This window comes from Schistocerca americana, chromosome 5, assembly GCF_021461395.2.
Source record: "Schistocerca americana isolate TAMUIC-IGC-003095 chromosome 5, iqSchAmer2.1, whole genome shotgun sequence".
Classification (NCBI taxonomy): domain Eukaryota; kingdom Metazoa; phylum Arthropoda; class Insecta; order Orthoptera; family Acrididae; genus Schistocerca; species Schistocerca americana.
The window spans coordinates 51,265,749-51,285,403 of NC_060123.1; the positions used below are offsets into that span (position 1 = coordinate 51,265,749).

The 19,655-nt window shown below is 40.1% G+C and overlaps 1 protein-coding gene across 1 annotated transcript in view; it reads left to right on the plus strand.

Annotated features, from left to right (window-relative positions):
• Nucleotides 1-19,655, plus strand: part of LOC124615821 (solute carrier family 35 member F5) — a 171,321-nt gene that overhangs the window by 101,065 nt on the left and 50,601 nt on the right. Inside the window, exon 6 of the mRNA XM_047143961.1 lies at nt 18,848-19,030. Within this exon, the coding sequence (XP_046999917.1) occupies nt 18,848-19,030 (183 nt within the window). The remainder of the gene's footprint in view (nt 1-18,847; nt 19,031-19,655) is intronic.

Below are 19,655 nucleotides of genomic sequence, written 5' to 3' on the forward strand. Positions count from 1 at the left end.
GGAAATTATTAAAGTTATAACACTTGAAATTTTTTTTAAAGGAATTGAAAATTTTAAAACAAAAAAGCATATGCACATCCCAGTCACAGTTTTAAAAACATAAAAAATGTATAGACATTTTTCATTCAAATCAAACTTCCTAGAACTATTCAACAACATTGATAATAACAAGAACCCATTGCAAGTTTGAGAGTGCACTGGATCAAGTGTAGTAATTCTGGGGAAAAAATGCATATGTAGGGCAGACGGGATGAGACTTTGCAACAAGATTTGAAGAACACTCACATCTCCACAGCAATAAGACAATTTCTGTAGCACACTTAGCTAAATGTAAATGCTCTGTTGAATGTGCACAAAAAATCTTAAAATTTTATGTAGAGCAAATAAGGGGTGGACACTAAATGTATTCTAAGAACAAGAAATTTGCACACACAGTATGCTGTATCCAAAAAAATGTGCTGAACAATCAGAATGGTTCATCCTGGAGTTCAGTGATCTGATCTTCCAGTGAAAATGAAATGATTGCATGGCATTATTGGTCGGGAGTTCCCATTTGAGGTCGTTCAGCCACGAGTGAAACACATAAGGACATACGTGGTGGGAAGGGGCAGTGGATGTTTGCAGCAAGTACATGAGACGAGGTGACCATGGCAACCTACCACAAGCTGCCAAAAACACAGGAGGACACATAGTGACAGACAGCTGCCAGCAATACAACACTACTGAATGTCCCACTAGAGGGCATTGCTATCCTAATGTCATGTTATTTTACTGTAATTTCATTTTAACAGTTTTAATAACAGTTGTTTGGACTCATTTGATGGTAGATATGGTGTTTCAATTTTTTTTTGACAGTGATCTTTTCATGCTTATTTTTTTCATTAACACTCTCAGTACTGGCCCAATACTGTCCATGTCCACAGAATCCAGGCAATTTTAACTGTGTTCAAAAATTTATGTCGTGGAAAATATCAAACATATAAATACACAATTAACAGTAATTTTAAGTGCATTTTGTCTTCTTTAATGTGCAGCTATGAACAAAATTCTGTCTAGTGTAACGGACAAATTATATTACTAAATGGCATTGTTTTTGTAAAATCAAAAGTGTCACACATTCATATAGGTAGAGTAAATGAGTTCATACGAGGGTGAGTCAAATGAAAACCTTACATATTTTTTTAAATATTATTTATTGTGTGGAAGTGGTACAAAGCTGTATTACTTTTCAACATAATCTCCCCCACGCTCAATTCATGTCCTCCAGCTCTTACAAAGTGCATAAATTCCTTTAGAAAGAAATTCTTTTGGTAGTCCACGCAACCACTCATGCACCATGTGGCGTACATCTTCATCAGAACGGAACTTCTTTCCTCCCATTACGTCTTTGAGTAGCCCAAACATACGGAAATCACTTGGGGCAAGGTCTGGTGAGTATAGTGGATGAGGAAGACACTCAAAATGCTGGTCTGTGATTGTTGCATCTATTGTACGGGCAGTGTGGGGCCTTGCCTTGTCATGTTGCGAAAGGACACCTTCTGACAGCAATCCATGTTGCTTTGATTTGATTACAGGCCACAGATGATTTTTTTAGGAGATCTGTGTATGATGAACTGGTGACGGTGGTCCCTCTAGGCATAGAATGCTCCAAAATGACACCTTTTTTGTCCCAAAAGAGAGTCAGCATAACCTTTCCTGCTGATGGTTCTGTTCGAAACTTCTTTGGTTTTGGTGATGAGGAATGGCACCATTCCTTGTTCGCTCTCTTCGTTTCCGGTTGGTGGAAGTGAACCCACGTTTTGTCCCCAGTAATGATTCTTGCAAAGAAGCCATCACCTTCTCGTTCAAAGCACTGAAGAAGTTCTTCACAAGCATCAACACGTCGTTCTCTCATTTCAGGAGTCAGCTGCGGTGGCACCCATCTTGCACACATTTTGTGAAACTGGAGCACATTATGCACAATGTGGTGTGCTGATGCATGACTAATCCGTAAACATGCTGCAGTGTCATTCATTGTCACTTGGCGGTTTTCCTTGACTATGGCTTCAACTGCTGCAATGTTCTGTGGAGTCACAACTCGTTGTGCCTGACCTGGACGAGGAGCATCTTCCACTGAAGTCACACCATTTGCGAACTTCCTACTCCATTCGTAGATTTACTGCTGTGACAAACATGCATCACCATACTGAACCTTCATTTGTCGATGAATTTCAATAGGTTTCACACCTTCACTATGCAAAAACCGAATAACAGAACACTGTTCTTCCCTGGTGCAAGTCGCAAGTGGGGTGGCCATCTTTATACTGATACTGCGACGGTATGTGTGCACCTGCACTACGCTGCCACCTACAGGCCATTCTGCACGCTGCTTGTAGCATGCTTACCAACTTACTGGATAACAGTGTGAAATTTCGATTTATTACAAATTTAAGGTTTTCATTTGACTCACCCTCATAAATACATAATGATCAGTGCTGAATATCGTATTTAAACGCATTGGCACTTCCTCCATGGATTGATACTACATTTTCATATGAAATAGTTTAAAACAGGTTTCCTTACACAATGCCACACAGCATTGTTCGCACTGATATGTGTCTCCCTGTGAGATGCTTTCCCACTTTTTTCATTTGATTTTGAAGAACAAACATACACAGGAGGCATATTTTTGCTTGTGGGTGATAAATATTGCAGGAAATGTTTCTGTGTCAGTCAGCTTACCAGTCTGTTTTATTATTTGGAGCTGTTGGAAAGATTGACAATGAAATCAGTTATTGTCATATTCTTAGGCTGAAATGAACTATGTAACAAAAATGCATTCAGTACTTCTAGTAAGAGCAAATAAAAATACAGTTTTTACCACAATTTTGAAGTTCTGTGCCTGAACACATTGTAACTGCAATCACCTTCAAAGACACCTACGTTGTCCAAATCATCTTCACTATCTAGAGCATCAACAATGTTTCCAAAATTCAGCAAATCTGCAATTTTCTCATCAGATAAACCATGACGCACCATTTCTCGTACACAGACACCACAGTGACTCATAACAAACGAAACACCACAAAAACAAGTGACACATTTACATCATCTATCCTTGCAGCTAATGTGGTATAAACATCGTATATCAATAGCCAGATGTGCGAAAACAATGCACAGTGCTTTTTAATCAACAAAATATGCTGACTAGCAGAACCTATGGGCTTGATGCTTTTTGAAGGGAGAGCAGCCCATAGAATCTACGGGTTTGGCACCAAGAGTGTTAATGACACGTTTTTATAAAATGTACATTATAATGAGGATGTCATCATTTAGTTAGACACATGAAAATACACTGAAGAGCCAAAGAAACTGGTACACCTGCCTAATATCCTGTGGGGCCCCCGTGAGTCCGCAGATGTGCCGCAACACAGTGTGGTACGGACTTGCCTAATGTCTGAAGTAGTGCTGTAGGGAATTGACATCATGAATGTTGCAGGGCTATCCATAAATCTGTAAGAGTACGAGGGGGTACATTATGAGGCGTCTCAGATATTCTCAATAATGTCCATGTCTGGGGAGTTTGGTAGGCCAGCAGAAGTGTTTAAACACAGAAGAGTGTTCCTGGAGCCACTCTGTAGCAATTCTGGTCGTGTGGGGTGTCACATTCTCCTGCTGTAATAGCCCAAGTCCATCGGAATGCACAATGGACATGAATGGATGCAGGTGATCCGACAGGATGCTTACGAATGTTTCACCTCTCTCAGACATATTAGGGGTCTCATATCACTCCAACTGTATGTACCCCACACCATTACAGGGCCTCCATCAGCTTGAACAGTCTCCTGCTGACATGCAGGGTCCCTGGATTCATGAGGTTGTCTCCATACCCATACCCATACACATCCATCCACTTGATACAATTTCAAATGAGACTCATCTGACCAGGCAACACATTTCCAGTCATCAACAGTCCAATGTCGGTGTTGATGGGCCCAGGCAAGGCATAAAACTTTGTCATGTGGCATGTAGTCATCAAGGGTACACAAGTGGGCCTTCAGCTCCAAAAGTTCATATCAATGATGTTTTGTTGAATGGTCTGTACACTGACCCTTATTGATGGCCCAGCATTGAAATCTGCAGCAATTTGCTGAAAGGCTGTACCTCTGTAAAGTCAGATGATTCCCTTCAGTCGTCATTGGTCCCATTCTTGGAGGATCTTTTTCTGGCCATAGCGATGTGAGAGATTTGATATTTTATTGGATTCCTGATATTCATGGTACACTTGTGAAATTGTCATATGGGAAAATCCCCACTTGATTGCTACCTCGGAGATACTGTGTCTCATTGCTCACTTGCCGACTACAACACGACCTTCAACTTTTTTAAATCTTGATAACCTGCCATTGTAGCAGCAGTAACCAGTCTAACAACTGAGCCAGACATTTGTTGTCTTATATAGGTGTTGGTGATCACAGTGCCATATGCTGCCGGTTTAGATATCTCTGTATTTCAATAAGCATGCCTATACCAGTTTCTTTGGTGCTTCAGTGTAGCTTAATATAAGCATTTGTGTTAGTACAACACATTTTTTAGAAAATTTGCTTTGAATGTAAAATCAGGTATAAAAATGTCTTTACATTTTATTGTTTTTAAAAAGCAGTTGTGATGTAAAAAATTATTATACATTTACAAGAGTTGCATACTGCCAATTGGCAGTATGTCAGTTTTTAAGAAAACCTGTGGCAATGATGTGTGAGGCTTCTGATATACAGACATGATACTGGTCCAAAATATGGCACTGACCTATCTGCTAAGTGTTTTGACCTGCATGCGTATAATGTGCATTGGTAGCTGGTAAACTTCATCTCCCTCTCTTTGTCTATGATCATCAGACATTGGACAAATACTGCAGTCATTGGGGAAGACAGCCAGATACAGTTGATTCAGTTTTCGTTCCAGGTGTTCTCTTGTGCACATTATTCACTCACCAAGGTGATGAGGGATTTGGAGGATTTCTGGTGTTGTATTAGTAATGGATACCCAGAGGGCAAATTGATCAATTCGATAGCTGCATACATTTGATTGGTCACAATCCTCCCATCTGCCTTGAAAAAGGCAGCACGCAGTTCTGTCGCAGTCTCCTTGGGACTACTATGAGTTGTAGTTCATAGAAAGCTGTCATCACCTAGTGACAACTATGGAGCTGGTCTTTAATGTTTTGTGTCTCATGATAATTGTTGAATATCCAAAGACATCGCAGTGGTGTAGGCCAATTTGGCAGGCACCTTCCCTACTTTCAGTAAAGATGGTCTAAACTTAAAATAACCCTTTAAGGCATGCTGACAAACTGAAGAGTGTCCAAAAGCCAAATTGGTTAATTCCTAATTGGACACCACCATATTCTATTGAACTGAACTGAAAATGGAGTTTTTTTTTACCTCTGTTATGCAATTGTTGATATGTAGTGATTTACTGTGATCAAAAGTGTATTGAGAAAGAGTTTTAAGGGAGGGAGATAGGTGGGTGCAAAGCTTTATTTTTGAGAAGTTTATAGTGAAACCTAGGGACAATTGGGAAATATTGGAAAAACCCGGGAATTTTTTCATTCAGGAGAAAATGGGGAAAAACCTGGGAATTTTTTAGAATTCTGGGGATTTTCATTGATTTAGTTTTCAGTTAAATTTTTGTGATTTTGACTGGTAGAACTGATACTCTAACAAAGAATTTTCCTTTGACCCACTACTGCAAAATAATACTGCAGCAATAAAACATAAATGAAGGGGGGGGGGGGGGGGGGAACAAAATAAAACTTAAGTTGCAAAGGACATGCACCATTCAGAACAACAAAACACAGTGCACACACAGGCGTCTGGCAACAGCAAAATTTGTCAAAGGCTTTAGGGCAAAGACTATGAAATACTTAATAACAACAAACTGCTTCTGATGAGCGTTACATCACAATGGTTTACATTACGTTTGTCTGAGCAGTTACCAGTGGGCTTATGCGCATGTGCAGTATTGTTGCATTTGAGCAGTACCTTCTCCTGCTTTTGGCTGCGTAAAGTGGGGTTCTTAGCTGTATCAGCAATAGCAAGAAGCAGCCAGATGCTAACTGGAAAAATTTTTCTGGCGCACCCAAGCTGTCAGATTCGCGCATGTGCAGTGCAGTCTGAGCTGAAATGGGGTGAGTGGTAGTCTCCACTTGATCCATGTTTACGTTTGGTGATTTTGCTGTTTCCTCTTTGTTTACAGCTCTCAAGCCAAATGAAATCAAAATATATTTCTTTAGCCAGGAGCTATAAAGCAAATTAAAATACATTCACACAGTTACGGAAGGCGAAAATATGTTATTAGTTTCAGTTTTCTGATTTCATTTTATTTCCAGGATTTTTGTAGTCAGGCATTAACTGCCTTGCACAACAATGATGTTATTTTTGTTGGTTTGCTTAAAAAATGGCTTTCATTAATATTTTCCGCAGAGGCAGTCAATTTATTTGAAACAGTATTGGTTGGTGTCAACTGTTTGCAGAATTTCAAGCGCACATTTTTATCTTCTGGGACGTATGGCATTATGCTATAATAAAAAACTAAACATGAGATACTAACAGAACTGATACTCCAAGAAAATTTTCATCCCGAAAACCACACTGAAAAGTTTAATGTCAGGTTGGGGCCTATTTCTTTGTGAATCTGGACATACAAATGTGCCTTTTAAACTGAATCATGCATTTTAGTATGGTTTACAAAATTCCGATGCTCTTGTAGTATCCTCTGATGTCCTGTTTCATTTATGATGTAATGTAAGATCTCTTAATGTACGAACATAATGGGCTACCCACATCGTTGTAGCTGCGCGCACACACACACACACACACACACACACACACACACACACACAGTAACACCATTTTCTGGCCCCCCTATGACAACTGCTGAAATGAATTCTAACAGGTCGTGGGAAAATATTGCGATTGGTGGTTTGAAAAGTGTTATTTCAAAGTACATTTCATTTTACACAACATGAATTTGCTCAATGAGTACTTTATTATGTTTAGATGCTTTATCCGATAAAACTGAAGAGAAAACAGCCAACAAAAATATTAAAAAAAAAATAGCTTCCTCATTTTAAAATAAATAGAATAAGAGATACCTCTAAGTGTACACATGGTGATCATTGTATATGCTCTCTCCTAAATCTATGTTCTGTCTCCATTTTACGCTGTTCAACTTGTAATGGAATACATGGTGCACTGTCAATGGTGGTAAAAAGGGAAATACAGAAGCGTCCGATCTTACCCGTCGGCTTTGACCCATGACGTCACAAATGTAGCGGAAACGACTATAAACGACAATTCCAATATGGCGGATATAAAAACATCGCATACGTATTATCCAGTATGGCGGATATAAAAACATCGCATACGTATTATAAACACTGAAATACACAAGTTTCACAAAAAGGCTAATGACTCTAACGGGACAAGCGTGGGAAATTGGGGGTTTTTGGGTGGGGACAAACTAAATATACACAAATTAATGATATCAATATAATGGAAGGAAACATTCCACGTGGGAAAAATTCCACGTGGGAAAAACAAAGATGAGGTGACTTACCGAACAAAAGCGCTGGCAGGTCGATAGACACACAAACAAACACAAACATACACACAAAATTCAAGCTTTCGCAACAATATGTCTGCTTGTGTCTGTATGTGTGGATGGATATGTGCGTGTGTGCGAGTGTATACCTGTCCTTTTTTCCCCCTAAGGTAAGTCTTTCCGCTCCCGGGATTGGAATGACTCCTTACCCTCTCCTTTAAAACCCACTTCCTTTCGTCTTCCCCTCTCCTTCCCTCTTTCCTGATGAGGCAACAGTTTGTTGCGAAAGCTTGAATTTTGTGTGTATGTTTGTGTTTGTTTGTGTGTCTATCGACCTGCCAGCGCTTTTGTTCGGTAAGTCACCTCATCTTGTTTTTATATATAAATATACACAAATGTAGCCACCGACCGCCGTACAAAACCACGCAAAACAACGAAATAAATCAACATCACAAAACTGACCAAATACCAAAAAACACATTCCTATCCAGAATCGGACACTTCCCTTGACCTATGTAGCTCAACAGAACCTACCGATCACATCCTCCAATACAAAAAAAAAAAAAAAAACGAACACTTCCCTTACACCTACATACATCTACAACAGCTCCCAATCACATAAATTACGATCGAACACTTCCGTTGACCTATATAGCTCAACAGAACCTACCGATCACATCCCCCAACACCAACCTAAAAAACCAACACTTCCCTTACACCTACATACATCTACAACAGCTCCCAATCACATAAATTATGATTGAACAAAGATAATAATAAACAAGTGGTACTCGAGGCCAGGCGGGGGGGGCTGCGCCCCCCCTGACCCCCCCCACCCCCCCCCCCCCCACCCCGCCAAAAAAAAAACCTCCCAACCTAACCTCGTATTCAGGGCTACGCTACAGATCAATGTGTAGGTCCCTAACGTCACGGGTCAAAGCCGACGCGTGAGATCGGATGTTTCTGTTGACACAAAACACACATCAAAAACAAAAAAAAACGGAACTTACCTCAAAAAAGTTCCAGCCCCACAAACTAGATTGGCCACCACAATCACACACAAATGCACCCTAACTAACCACTTTCGGCCTATACATTTTACCCACAGCCCTTAACAAAACCCGAAAAATGCAATAGGCCTCTGGGACACTCTTCCGCCAACAGTACTCATCTAAATGAGACTGAAGGTTGGAAGAGCGCCTCTTCCTCCTCCCAAGAACTGACTTAACCGCCCCCCACATCCCCTCAATTGTGTTAGTGCAAGCCCCAGTATCATAATTCTTAAATTCTAGACTGTGGTTCACTACTAAATGATTAAATCCCCTGTCACCCAACCCCCTATAAGAAGAAAAAGCATCAGAAACTATTGTGGACCCGGGCTCTACATACTCCTCAATTAACCCCACTAATTCAGCCTTCGACCTCCCCTCCACAACCCTAAAAACACATTCGGTACCCCCACCCCCGTGAACAACAGCCCCCCACACCCAAAGACCAGCCACAGACTTCCCCCTCCCATACTTCACATAAATTACGATCGAACACTTCCGTTGACCTATATAGCTCAACAGAACCTACCGATCACATCCCCCAACACCAACCTAAAAAACCAACACTTCCCTTACACCTACATACATCTACAACAGCTCCCAATCACATAAATTACGATCGAACAAAGATAATAATAAACAAGTGGTACTCGAGGCCAGGCAGGGGGGGGCTGCGCCCCCCCTGACCCCCCCCCCCCCCTCCCGCCAAAAAAAAACCTCCCAACCTAACCTCGTATTCAGGGCTACGCTACAGATCAATGTGTAGGTCCCTAACGTCACGGGTCAAAGCCGACGCGTGAGATCGGATGTTTCTGTTGACACAAAACACACATCAAAAACAAAAAAAAACGGAACTTACCTCAAAAAAGTTCCAGCCCCACAAACTAGATTGGCCACCACAATCACACACAAATGCACCCTAACTAACCACTTTCGGCCTATACATTTTACCCACAGCCCTTAACAAAACCCGAAAAATGCAATAGGCCTCTGGGACACTCTTCCGCCAACAGTACTCATCTAAATGAGACTGAAGGTTGGAAGAGCGCCTCTTCCTCCTCCCAAGAACTGACTTAACCGCCCCCCACATCCCCTCAATTGTGTTAGTGCAAGCCCCAGTATCATAATTCTTAAATTCTAGACTGTGGTTCACTACTAAATGATTAAATCCCCTGTCACCCAACCCCCTATAAGAAGAAAAAGCATCAGAAACTATTGTGGACCCGGGCTCTACATACTCCTCAATTAACCCCACTAATTCAGCCTTCGACCTCCCCTCCACAACCCTAAAAACACATTCAGTACCCCCACCCCCGTGAACAACAGCCCCCCACACCCAAAGACCAGCCACAGACTTCCCCCTCCCATACTTCCTTTTACCAAACTGTGACTCGTCCACCTCCGCAAGCACCCCGTGCCCACCCAACTTACCCCTGTGCTTAATAAATTCCGAACACACTTCACGACAAAAGGAATACCAGTCTAAAACAGTCCTCTCACTCACACCAGTCTCAAACGCGCAAAAACTCTGTGGGCATCTATAACAAAAATAATATGTAATAAGCACAATCTCACGCATGCCAAATCTAGACTTCTCGAACCAGGTACCACGCCTTATAGAACGCCATACGCCATCTTTCCGGCAACACCACATGTATCCGTCGCTGGTCCGAGAGGCCGGAACTTTAACCAATTTCATCCCCTCAAGGCAAAGAGAACACTTAACAACTTCGGCGATTAAACCGAATAGTTGTAAGAACTTGATAAGTTCTAACGCTGTCTCGCCCATCATCGCCCTCAACCGAACACTATTAAGGCGGTCTTTCATATCCATTCCTAAACAAAAAACCACAACCAAATACACTCAATAACAAACTCACCCGACATACAGCAATGAGCATTAAATTAAAACAATCGAAAACCATGAACACACCACCAGAGAGCACCACAAACAAAAACAAGACTAAACTCCGCGCCGTAATGACGTCACACACCACAACACGCTTACGTCACGGGTCAAAGCAGACGAGTAAGATCGGAGGTTTCTGTTGACCCGTAAAAAGAATTCAATTGATTTATATGATACTCCAACTCAGAAACCAGTTTTTGTTGTCCAGAAGTAACAAATATTCTCACTTTCAAATTTTAATGTAGACACAGGAAAATATGACAAAATACTCTTCATTCAGTGAAACTTTTGTTAAAAATTTGCTGAAAATTACCCTTGATACAAATATAACCAATAACCAACACACATCACAAACTACTCAAAAACCTCTCCTGCCTGTGTATGTTTCTATTTTCTTCAGTTACTGGTTCTTTTGGAAAAGTAATGGAAATAGTATGCATAATAAACGACTGGTCATGAGCTTTCAAAATTGGTAATTATTAGTTCTATGTCATCAGTAATGTGAAGGAAATTTTATCACACACAAGAAAAATCTGTCTGATTGCCAGCAGTGATTTTCATTTATTTGATTTTGTTAGTGATTAATGTCTATAAATATGATGGCAGTATTTAACATTCAAAAGTTAAACTACTTCCTTCAAAAACATAAACACACGCAAAACCAAATAATGATTCAGAAACACTTCAAATCATGCCCTAGATACCTCACGTGCATGTCTTTTAACTTTGAACCAACAACCTGCTTTTTCTTCTCTCTTGAATCTCCTATTCACAATACCAATCTTCCAGTGCTGCCCTCCAGTGACCAAAAGAAGGGTTATTCACATGATTTACGAATGTTTTATTCCATTTAAAATAGGACTCGTTACTTAAGATTCAACTGGATGTGGTTTTTGTTCCATAGATCCATAGCGACGAGAAGGTCCTCAACAATGTAGAATGTGTCATAAAACAAGAAAACATATTCATTGTTACAAGAAGAGAAATATGCTAATGTATCTTCCACAGATCTTAGGTCGGTCTTAGTTGATGTGGAACAAGTCAAAAAATCTTAAGCACATTTTTATTTAATAGGGAATAACAAACTTTTCTCAGAACTTGTAAATGTACAGTGATGGATCAAAAGGTAATGCCTCTTGTGCCATAAAAAATTTAATAATAAACATATAACAGTGGAATTTGTGCAGATCATAGAGTGAACGGTCTTCCACACAGTACTACTGTTCAACATAATCACCTTGCATTTATACACATTTGTGCAATTGTTAAACCCAGGCATCAAAACCAGTTTGAAAAAATTCAGGATTTTGCTTCTTGACTAATTTTTCTCAGAATGATTTTAAAGATGTTGATTGTGATCTCTTCAGTCTCCTTGAATTGCTTCATGAGTATGTCCTTGATTGTTGATGTCCTTTACAGTGGCCTCACACACTTTCTCCATGGATGACACTAAAACAGCTTTAAAATTGTGGATCAAGAAGCAAAACTGTGAAATTTTCCAAACTGGGTTAAATGATGGCGCAAATGTGTACAAGAGTATAGTGGATATCTTGAACAGTATTATCGAGTAGAGGACTGTTCAGGTTATGATCTGTACTAATTCTGCTGTTATATGTTCATTATTAAATTTTGTATGACATAGGAAGCTTTATTTTTTGATCCACCGTCTACAATACACTGGACTGCAGACAGTAATTTGTAGGCTATTGTGGCCAAGCATCACCAAACAGAAAATCAGTTAAGATATTTATTTATGTTGATCAGATTATTGCAGTGAAGATGTGAAAAAGTTAGATTTTATGTAACATTCATATTTGATATTATTGTATATATTAACTGGCTCTTCTAAGAAATTTGCCAGTAGAGTAGAAGGTATTGACCACAAATAAATAGTTTAGGATCCTCTTAAACTGAATTTTATTAGTAGCTAAAGCATTTGTAACTGCTGACAAGTTATTGAAAATATGTATTCCTGAATAATGAACACCTTTCTGGTCCACAGTAATTGACAGTGATTGTAGTACACTCTGTAATTTATATATGTTCATCCGTAGAACATCACTCTGCAGATGAAGTCTTCAATTTGTTTGAGTAAAGTACAATACAGTAGTGTACAGGACAACATTTTTATTCACTTTTGGAAAGCCCTACCTGTAAAAGTTTCATCATATAAAATAAATGTACAACACATGATTCACTACATAGTAAATTGTAGTACAATACTGCCCTGTTTTGAGAGGGAGGATTGCACAAGGCTGCTTTGCACTTCTGCTGGACATTTCTGTTGCTTTCTGTGAACACCACAGCAAATATACGGGATGGATTGCTTCCTTTTTTCCTTGCTGCTTTGTGCCCAGAAATCAACTTTTACTGTTTTTTTGACCTAATATTGAGCTATACCTCTAGTACATGCTTCCCACAGAGCTTAAAGAGTACACTGGAATGGGCAAGCAGGGCTCTCCGAAGTATGACAGCAGCCACTGAGGCTGTCATCCTCATGCCTGAGGACTCATCTTGTTTGGCAGGTCTTCACTACTGCCACACTGACTGTTAGCTGATTGAGCATTCTCGAAGTTTTCCATGGAAGTTTAATTCTTGTTAGCTCTCAATTTCTTAAGTATGTAAGCACATACAAAAAAACATTTGACAAAATAGTTAAACTAGCAAAACGTACTACAAATAACAACTTCATTTCAAATGCAAAAAACAAATCAAAAGCTATTTGGTCTGTTATAAGAAGCGAAGTTGGCAGTGAGGCAGAGAGAAAATGCCCTTCTAAAATAGTGATATATGGTAGAGCTGTTACAGAACCCAGTGCCATTTGTGAATCATTCAATGACTTTTTCATAAACTGTAACAAATTTGGTGACTGTTCACCACCAAAAAAAAGCCCAATATGACAGATAGCAATTGCCCATGTTTTAAGTTTTCTCATGTTTCCATCTCAGATGTCATCAAATGCATAATGTCCCTAAAAAATTCAAAATCTGCAGGGTGGGACGAGGTCCCCACTGAAATAATAAAAATAGTCCGTCACAGTATTGCATATCCACTCTCTTTCATAATCAACCAATCTTTTGATGAGGGATGTTTCCCAGATCAATTAAAATATGCAGAAGTTCAGTCCATACATAAAAAAAGGCAAACAAGATGAATTGGACAACTATAGGCCAATCTCACTGTTATCAATTTTCTCAAAAATATTTGAAAGAGCTGCATGTGATCAGATCGAAAATCACAATTCATCAAACAGCATTATCTTAGGCAATCAATATGGTTTCAGAAAAGGCCACAGCACAATCCATGCAATAAATGAATTAGTCACAAAAGTCAGCAGATGTCTTGATGATAGAATGTGTGTGTCAGGCATCTTTTGTGACCTGTCCAAAGCCTTCGACACAGTAAATCATGACCTGCTTCTCCAAAAATTGGCACGCTATGGTTTTCAAGGCAAATCTCTTAGCTGGATGTCATCATACTTGGCAAACAGAAAACAAAGGGTACTTATTAACATCAATGGCAAGAAATTTCTCTCTGGCTGGAAAAACACTCAATTAGGTGTTCCACAAGGTTCAATATTAGGGCCACTGCTTTTTCTATATTATATTAATGATATGCCATGTCAGGTCCAGTCTGATACTATCCTCTATGCAGATGACTCAACAGCTGTAGTCTGTTGTAAAAATGAGGTAGACCAAATTCGTCTTATTGAACAAACACTTGGGGAAGTGGAGGCATGGGTCAAAAACAATAACTTGACATTAAATTTTACAAAAACAGAAATTGTTCATTTTACCGCAAAACAATCTGCATAGTCTATAAGTGAAATAAAGTATATGGACAAAAAATTAGAGACTGCTGACTGTGTCAAATTCCTTGGCGTGTTAGTCAATAAAAACCTGTTATGGAGTCACCATGTGGACAACATACTGGGTCGACTGAATAGCCTTGTATATACACTCCTGGAAATGGAAAAAAGAACACATTGACACCGGTGTGTCAGACCCACCATACTTGCTCCTGACACTGCGAGAGGGCTGTACAAGCAATGATCACACGCACGGCACAGCGGACACACCAGGAACCGCGGTGTTGGCCGTCGAATGGCGCTAGCTGCGCAGCATTTGTGCACCGCCGCCGTCAGTGTCAGCCAGTTTGCCGTGGCATACGGAGCTCCATCGCTGTCTTTAACACTGGTAGCATGCCGCGACTGCTTGGACGTGAACCGTATGTGCAGTTGACGGACTTTGAGCGAGGGCGTATAGTGGGCATGCGGGAAGCCGGGTGGACGTACCGCTGAATTGCTCAACACGTGGGGCGTGAGGTCTCCACAGTACATCGATGTTGTCGCCAGTGGTCGGCGGAAGGTGCACGTGCCCGTCGACCTGAGACCGGACCGCAGCGACGCACGGATGCACGCCAAGACCGTAGGATCCTACGCAGTGCCGTAGGGGACCGCACCGCCACTTCCCAGCAAATTAGGGACACTGTTGCTCCTGGGGTGTCGGCGAGGACCATTCGCAACCGTCTCCATGAAGCTGGGCTACGGTCCCGCACACCGTTAGGCCGTCTTCCGCTCACGCCCCAACATCGTGCAGCCCGCCTCCAGTGGTGTCGCGACAGGTGTGAATGGAGGGACGAATGGAGACGTGTCGTCTTCAGCGATGAGAGTCGCTTCTGCCTTGGTGCCAATGATGGTCGTATGCGTGTTTGGCGCCGTGCAGGTGAGCGCCACAATCAGGACTGCATACGACCGAGGCACACAGGGCCAACACCCGGCATCATGGTGTGGGGAGCGATCTCCTACACTGGCCGTACACCACTGGTGATCGTCGAGGGGACACTGAATAGTGCACGGTACATCCAAACCGTCATCGAACCCATCGTTCTACCATTCCTAGACCGGCAAGGGAACTTGCTGTTCCAACAGGACAATGCACGTCCGCATGTATCCCGTGCCACCCAACGTGCTCTAGAAGGTGTAAGTCAACTACCCTGGCCAGCAAGATCTCCGGATCTGTCCCCCATTGAGCATGTTTGGGACTGGATGAAGCGTCGTCTCACGCAGTCTGCACGTCCAGCACAAACGCTGGTCCAACTGAGGCGCCAGGTGGAAATGGCATGGCAAGCCGTTCCACAGGACTACATCCAGCATCTCTACGATCGTCTCCATGGGAGAATAGCAGCCTGCATTGCTGCGGAAGGTGGATATACACTGTACTAGTGCCGACATTGTGCATGCTCTGTTGCCTGTGTCTATGTGCCTGTGGTTCTGTCAGTGTGATCATGTGATGTATCTGACCCCAGGAATGTGTCAATAAAGTTTCCCCTTCCTGGAACAGTGAATTCACGGTGTTCTTATTTCAATTTCCAGGAGTGTATTATGAATATCTTGTATAGTATTACTGATGTAGCTGTAAGAAAAACTGTATATAATGCATATTTTGTTACAGTCATTAGGTATAGTATAATTTTCTGGGGGGGTCTGAAAAAACAAATTTACTTAGAGCTTTTAGACTACAAAAAAGAATCATCCGAGCAATGGTGGGAGCAAAACCAAAGCAACATTGCAAACCTTTATTTGTAAAACTAGATCTAATGAGCATTCCAAGCATATACATCTATGAAACTCTCACTTTCACGAAAAGAATCCCACAACTTTTTGAGGGCAACTTCTTCTTGCATCTATATGATACTAGATATAGAATGAGCTACATGTTACCTACCCACCATTTAAAATCATATGAAAAAACACCATACTATATGGGCATGAAATTTGTAAATAAAATATGGAAAGATATGGATGACCAAAATGTAAAAGGTACCAAAAGAGACCTGGAAAAATATCTGAAAGATAAATGTTACTATAGTGTAGAAGATTTCATGAATGGCAACAATGCATTATAATTGTAATTAAAATACCTCTTTGAAGATGTTACACCGTTATATATTATTAGTTTATTGTCTATTTTTAGTACTGTTATATATAGTGTAAAACTGACAAGTCACCTATGTCACAATCTTTGATTGTATAAGGCATGTTATAAGATAATAAAAATTGAATTGAATTGAATTGAGCTCATCATCTCCTTTGCCCCATAAATCACATGTCTTTCATCAAGGGTCTGCTTCAATTTATCACTGTTATTCACAAGCTACATACTGCGCTGTCAGAGCAGAAGTGCCTGCTGCTTTGTACACCTTGTCAAAAGGTGTGATATTTGTTCCACCAGTTGTTATGTGTTACGTGTTGCGTGTAATTAAGGATGTCACCCACTTTCTCCACATGGGCAGATTGGCTACAGACAAACACAAACTGTTGGCTGTCACATTGAGAACAAGAAAGTTTGTACCCTGTGTGCTACACAACAGTTTTCTCAGGATATTGCTTTGTGCTGCAGCCTTTTTGGCTGTACACTCACAGTGGTTCTTGTAGATAACTCCTATTTAAAGATACCTGAATGTATAAGTTCGTTATAGCAGCTGGCCCACCAGTGACACACAAACATTTGTTGTTGTGGCTCCAGCATGAAAGTACTGACACATCTGATTGTCTGTAAATTGAGCGCATTGGGACCTGAAGATGGCATTATTAAGACACTGACACAGGTTTTTTAAACAAAATAACTTCCAAAATGTACAGCTGTTTGGCGATTTTCCTTGGTAAATATTTGAGCAGATACTGTCCCGATTCTACAATGGAACAACAATGTATCAAAAGACATGCACATTTTGTTATGTTGATCTTCAGCCCATATTGAAGGCACACACTGAAGTCTTTGAAGGGTTTGGTCCCATTGCAGTACATATATGCCAGTGAACTGTGTTAACATAACATCCCAGGCTTCTGTAAGCTTATTTGTCTTCAATCTGTTTAAATGTTTGATCCTGTTTGGGGAGGATAAGATCATTGACATATAGAAAATAGCTACATTGTGGCAATCCATTCTTCTGATTTCTCGATTCACTTTCCCTGTAACCAAACCAAACATATAAACTGACATAAGTTTCTAGGTTTTCCACATATCTCGATAGTGTCCCTGAAGGTATTCAGTTATTAGACAAATACAGAATTGTAACAGTAGTTATTCTTGTATAAAATATTTCTGTTTCTGCATCATATATCCCAAAATATTATTTTACAAGGCATGAAATAATAGAAACTTATGAAACATAACGTTAGCTTTTGTAAATGTATGGATAAAAATATTAGGTCAAGATTGCTAAAATTTCTTTATTGATTACTAGTTTCAGCTCATTGGCCAGCTGTCTTCAGATCAACAAAAATTATTACTAAATTCAGTTTGTTTCAGCTACCAGACATTACACATCAGCATAATCTGTTGAGATGAGTCTCTAAAGTAGTAAATTATGTAACCATGGTGACCTACTTTAGTGTGTACATGACAACAAGTGTGATTCAGCTCAACACATATTGATGATGTGTAATGCCCGAAGCTGATACACCCTTAATTAATTAATCATTTTTATTAATGTGAAGATGACTCAGCAATGAGCTGAAATTAGTAATCAGTAACGCAGTTTTAGTGATCTTGATGTAGGAGTTTTATCCACACATTTTAATGTAAAAGATTGCCTGTCTTCCGATTTAACAAAGTCAAAAACAGGTATGTTACAAAACATTGCATCCTCAAGTTTCCATTCGAGGGGAAACTTTCTTGCTTTCATCTCTTCTATTTCAGTAATAATTTTCTTTTTCTTTTGTCCTTAGAAAATACTATTTTGTAAATAATTTAGGTGCAAAGGTCGCAAATTACCAGGCAGTAGAGATGTGGAGTTGTCAACAGTCACGTAAAGAAGACAGAAACACTAGCTTTCAGACGAATCCATTTTTGAGATGGAGTAGATGTGTCTGCACTCGCACATAAACACCCACACACCCACCAACACACACACACACACACACACACACACACACATAACAACTACATCATTCTGGATGAATACACAATCCCGACTTTGTGAATACATGTACAGAGAGATAGTGTGTGTGTGTGTGTGTGTGTGTGTGTGTGTGTGTGTTTGTGTGTACTCCAACTCAAATTAGGATTTACCTGACAGCTAGTGGGTGATTTGTTAACATCACTCCTAAATTATTTACATTCTGCCAGAACTTATCATACATACACCTAAAAATACTATTTTTTTTAACCAATACAAAATACAGTCTAATATTAGTATAGTTTATCTAGAACTGGAAACCTTAATTTCTAAAGTGATGAATACGTTAAATAAACTGATGTATATGTTAAATAAACTGGTGTATATGTTAAATAAATTTTTTTAGTGGTTCTTGGCCAATTACACATACCAAGTGTCACTGGCTGAAACAGAAGCTGGAATGGTGGCAGTCCTATCATCAACATCGAGTCTCTTCACTCTGATATTGGCAGCTCTATTTCCTTCCAATCTTGGTGACCGTTTCACACTTTCCAAGCTGGTTGCTGTTACCATCAGCATTACTGGTCTTGTGAGTACCCTAATGAAATAATGCACCTGCCTTTTTATATCTAACACTATGTTACTCCAGCACAACTAACTATTGTGTAATAACATGAAGTTGACAGATTTATGTTGGGCAGCAGTTGCACACCCTTAAGTTACGATTATGTGTCGTTAGATTCACAACTCCTGTTTATGAGTAACTGCTCATAGTCAGTGAAGAACATTACAATGCAAAATGTTTTGGAAATAAGGTGCATAGTATACTGTCATTAACATACAGACTGTAAACTAGATTTAATATTTATTTATAGAAATTAGAAGTTATATGTATTACACTAGAGGCACTGTGAAAAGGTCAACATGCTCGTGAATTTGAAGATGTCTCCACAAGAACAGAAGCATACATTCTTTGAATAAACTCGAACAGCATTGTGGACATATGTTAGATAACATTTTAAATACTAAAGTTGTTGAGACCTTCACGGCCACTTCTTGACATGGTACCTGTTGGCTCTCAGATTAGTATCATTGGCTGACAGACACTAAGTGGCTTATGTGATATTTTGTCAGCACGAGGGGCTGGCATTGTCAAAGATTCGCTGATCATATTTGGTAGTGACCAGTATTCCACCAGCAGTAAAGGATGAATC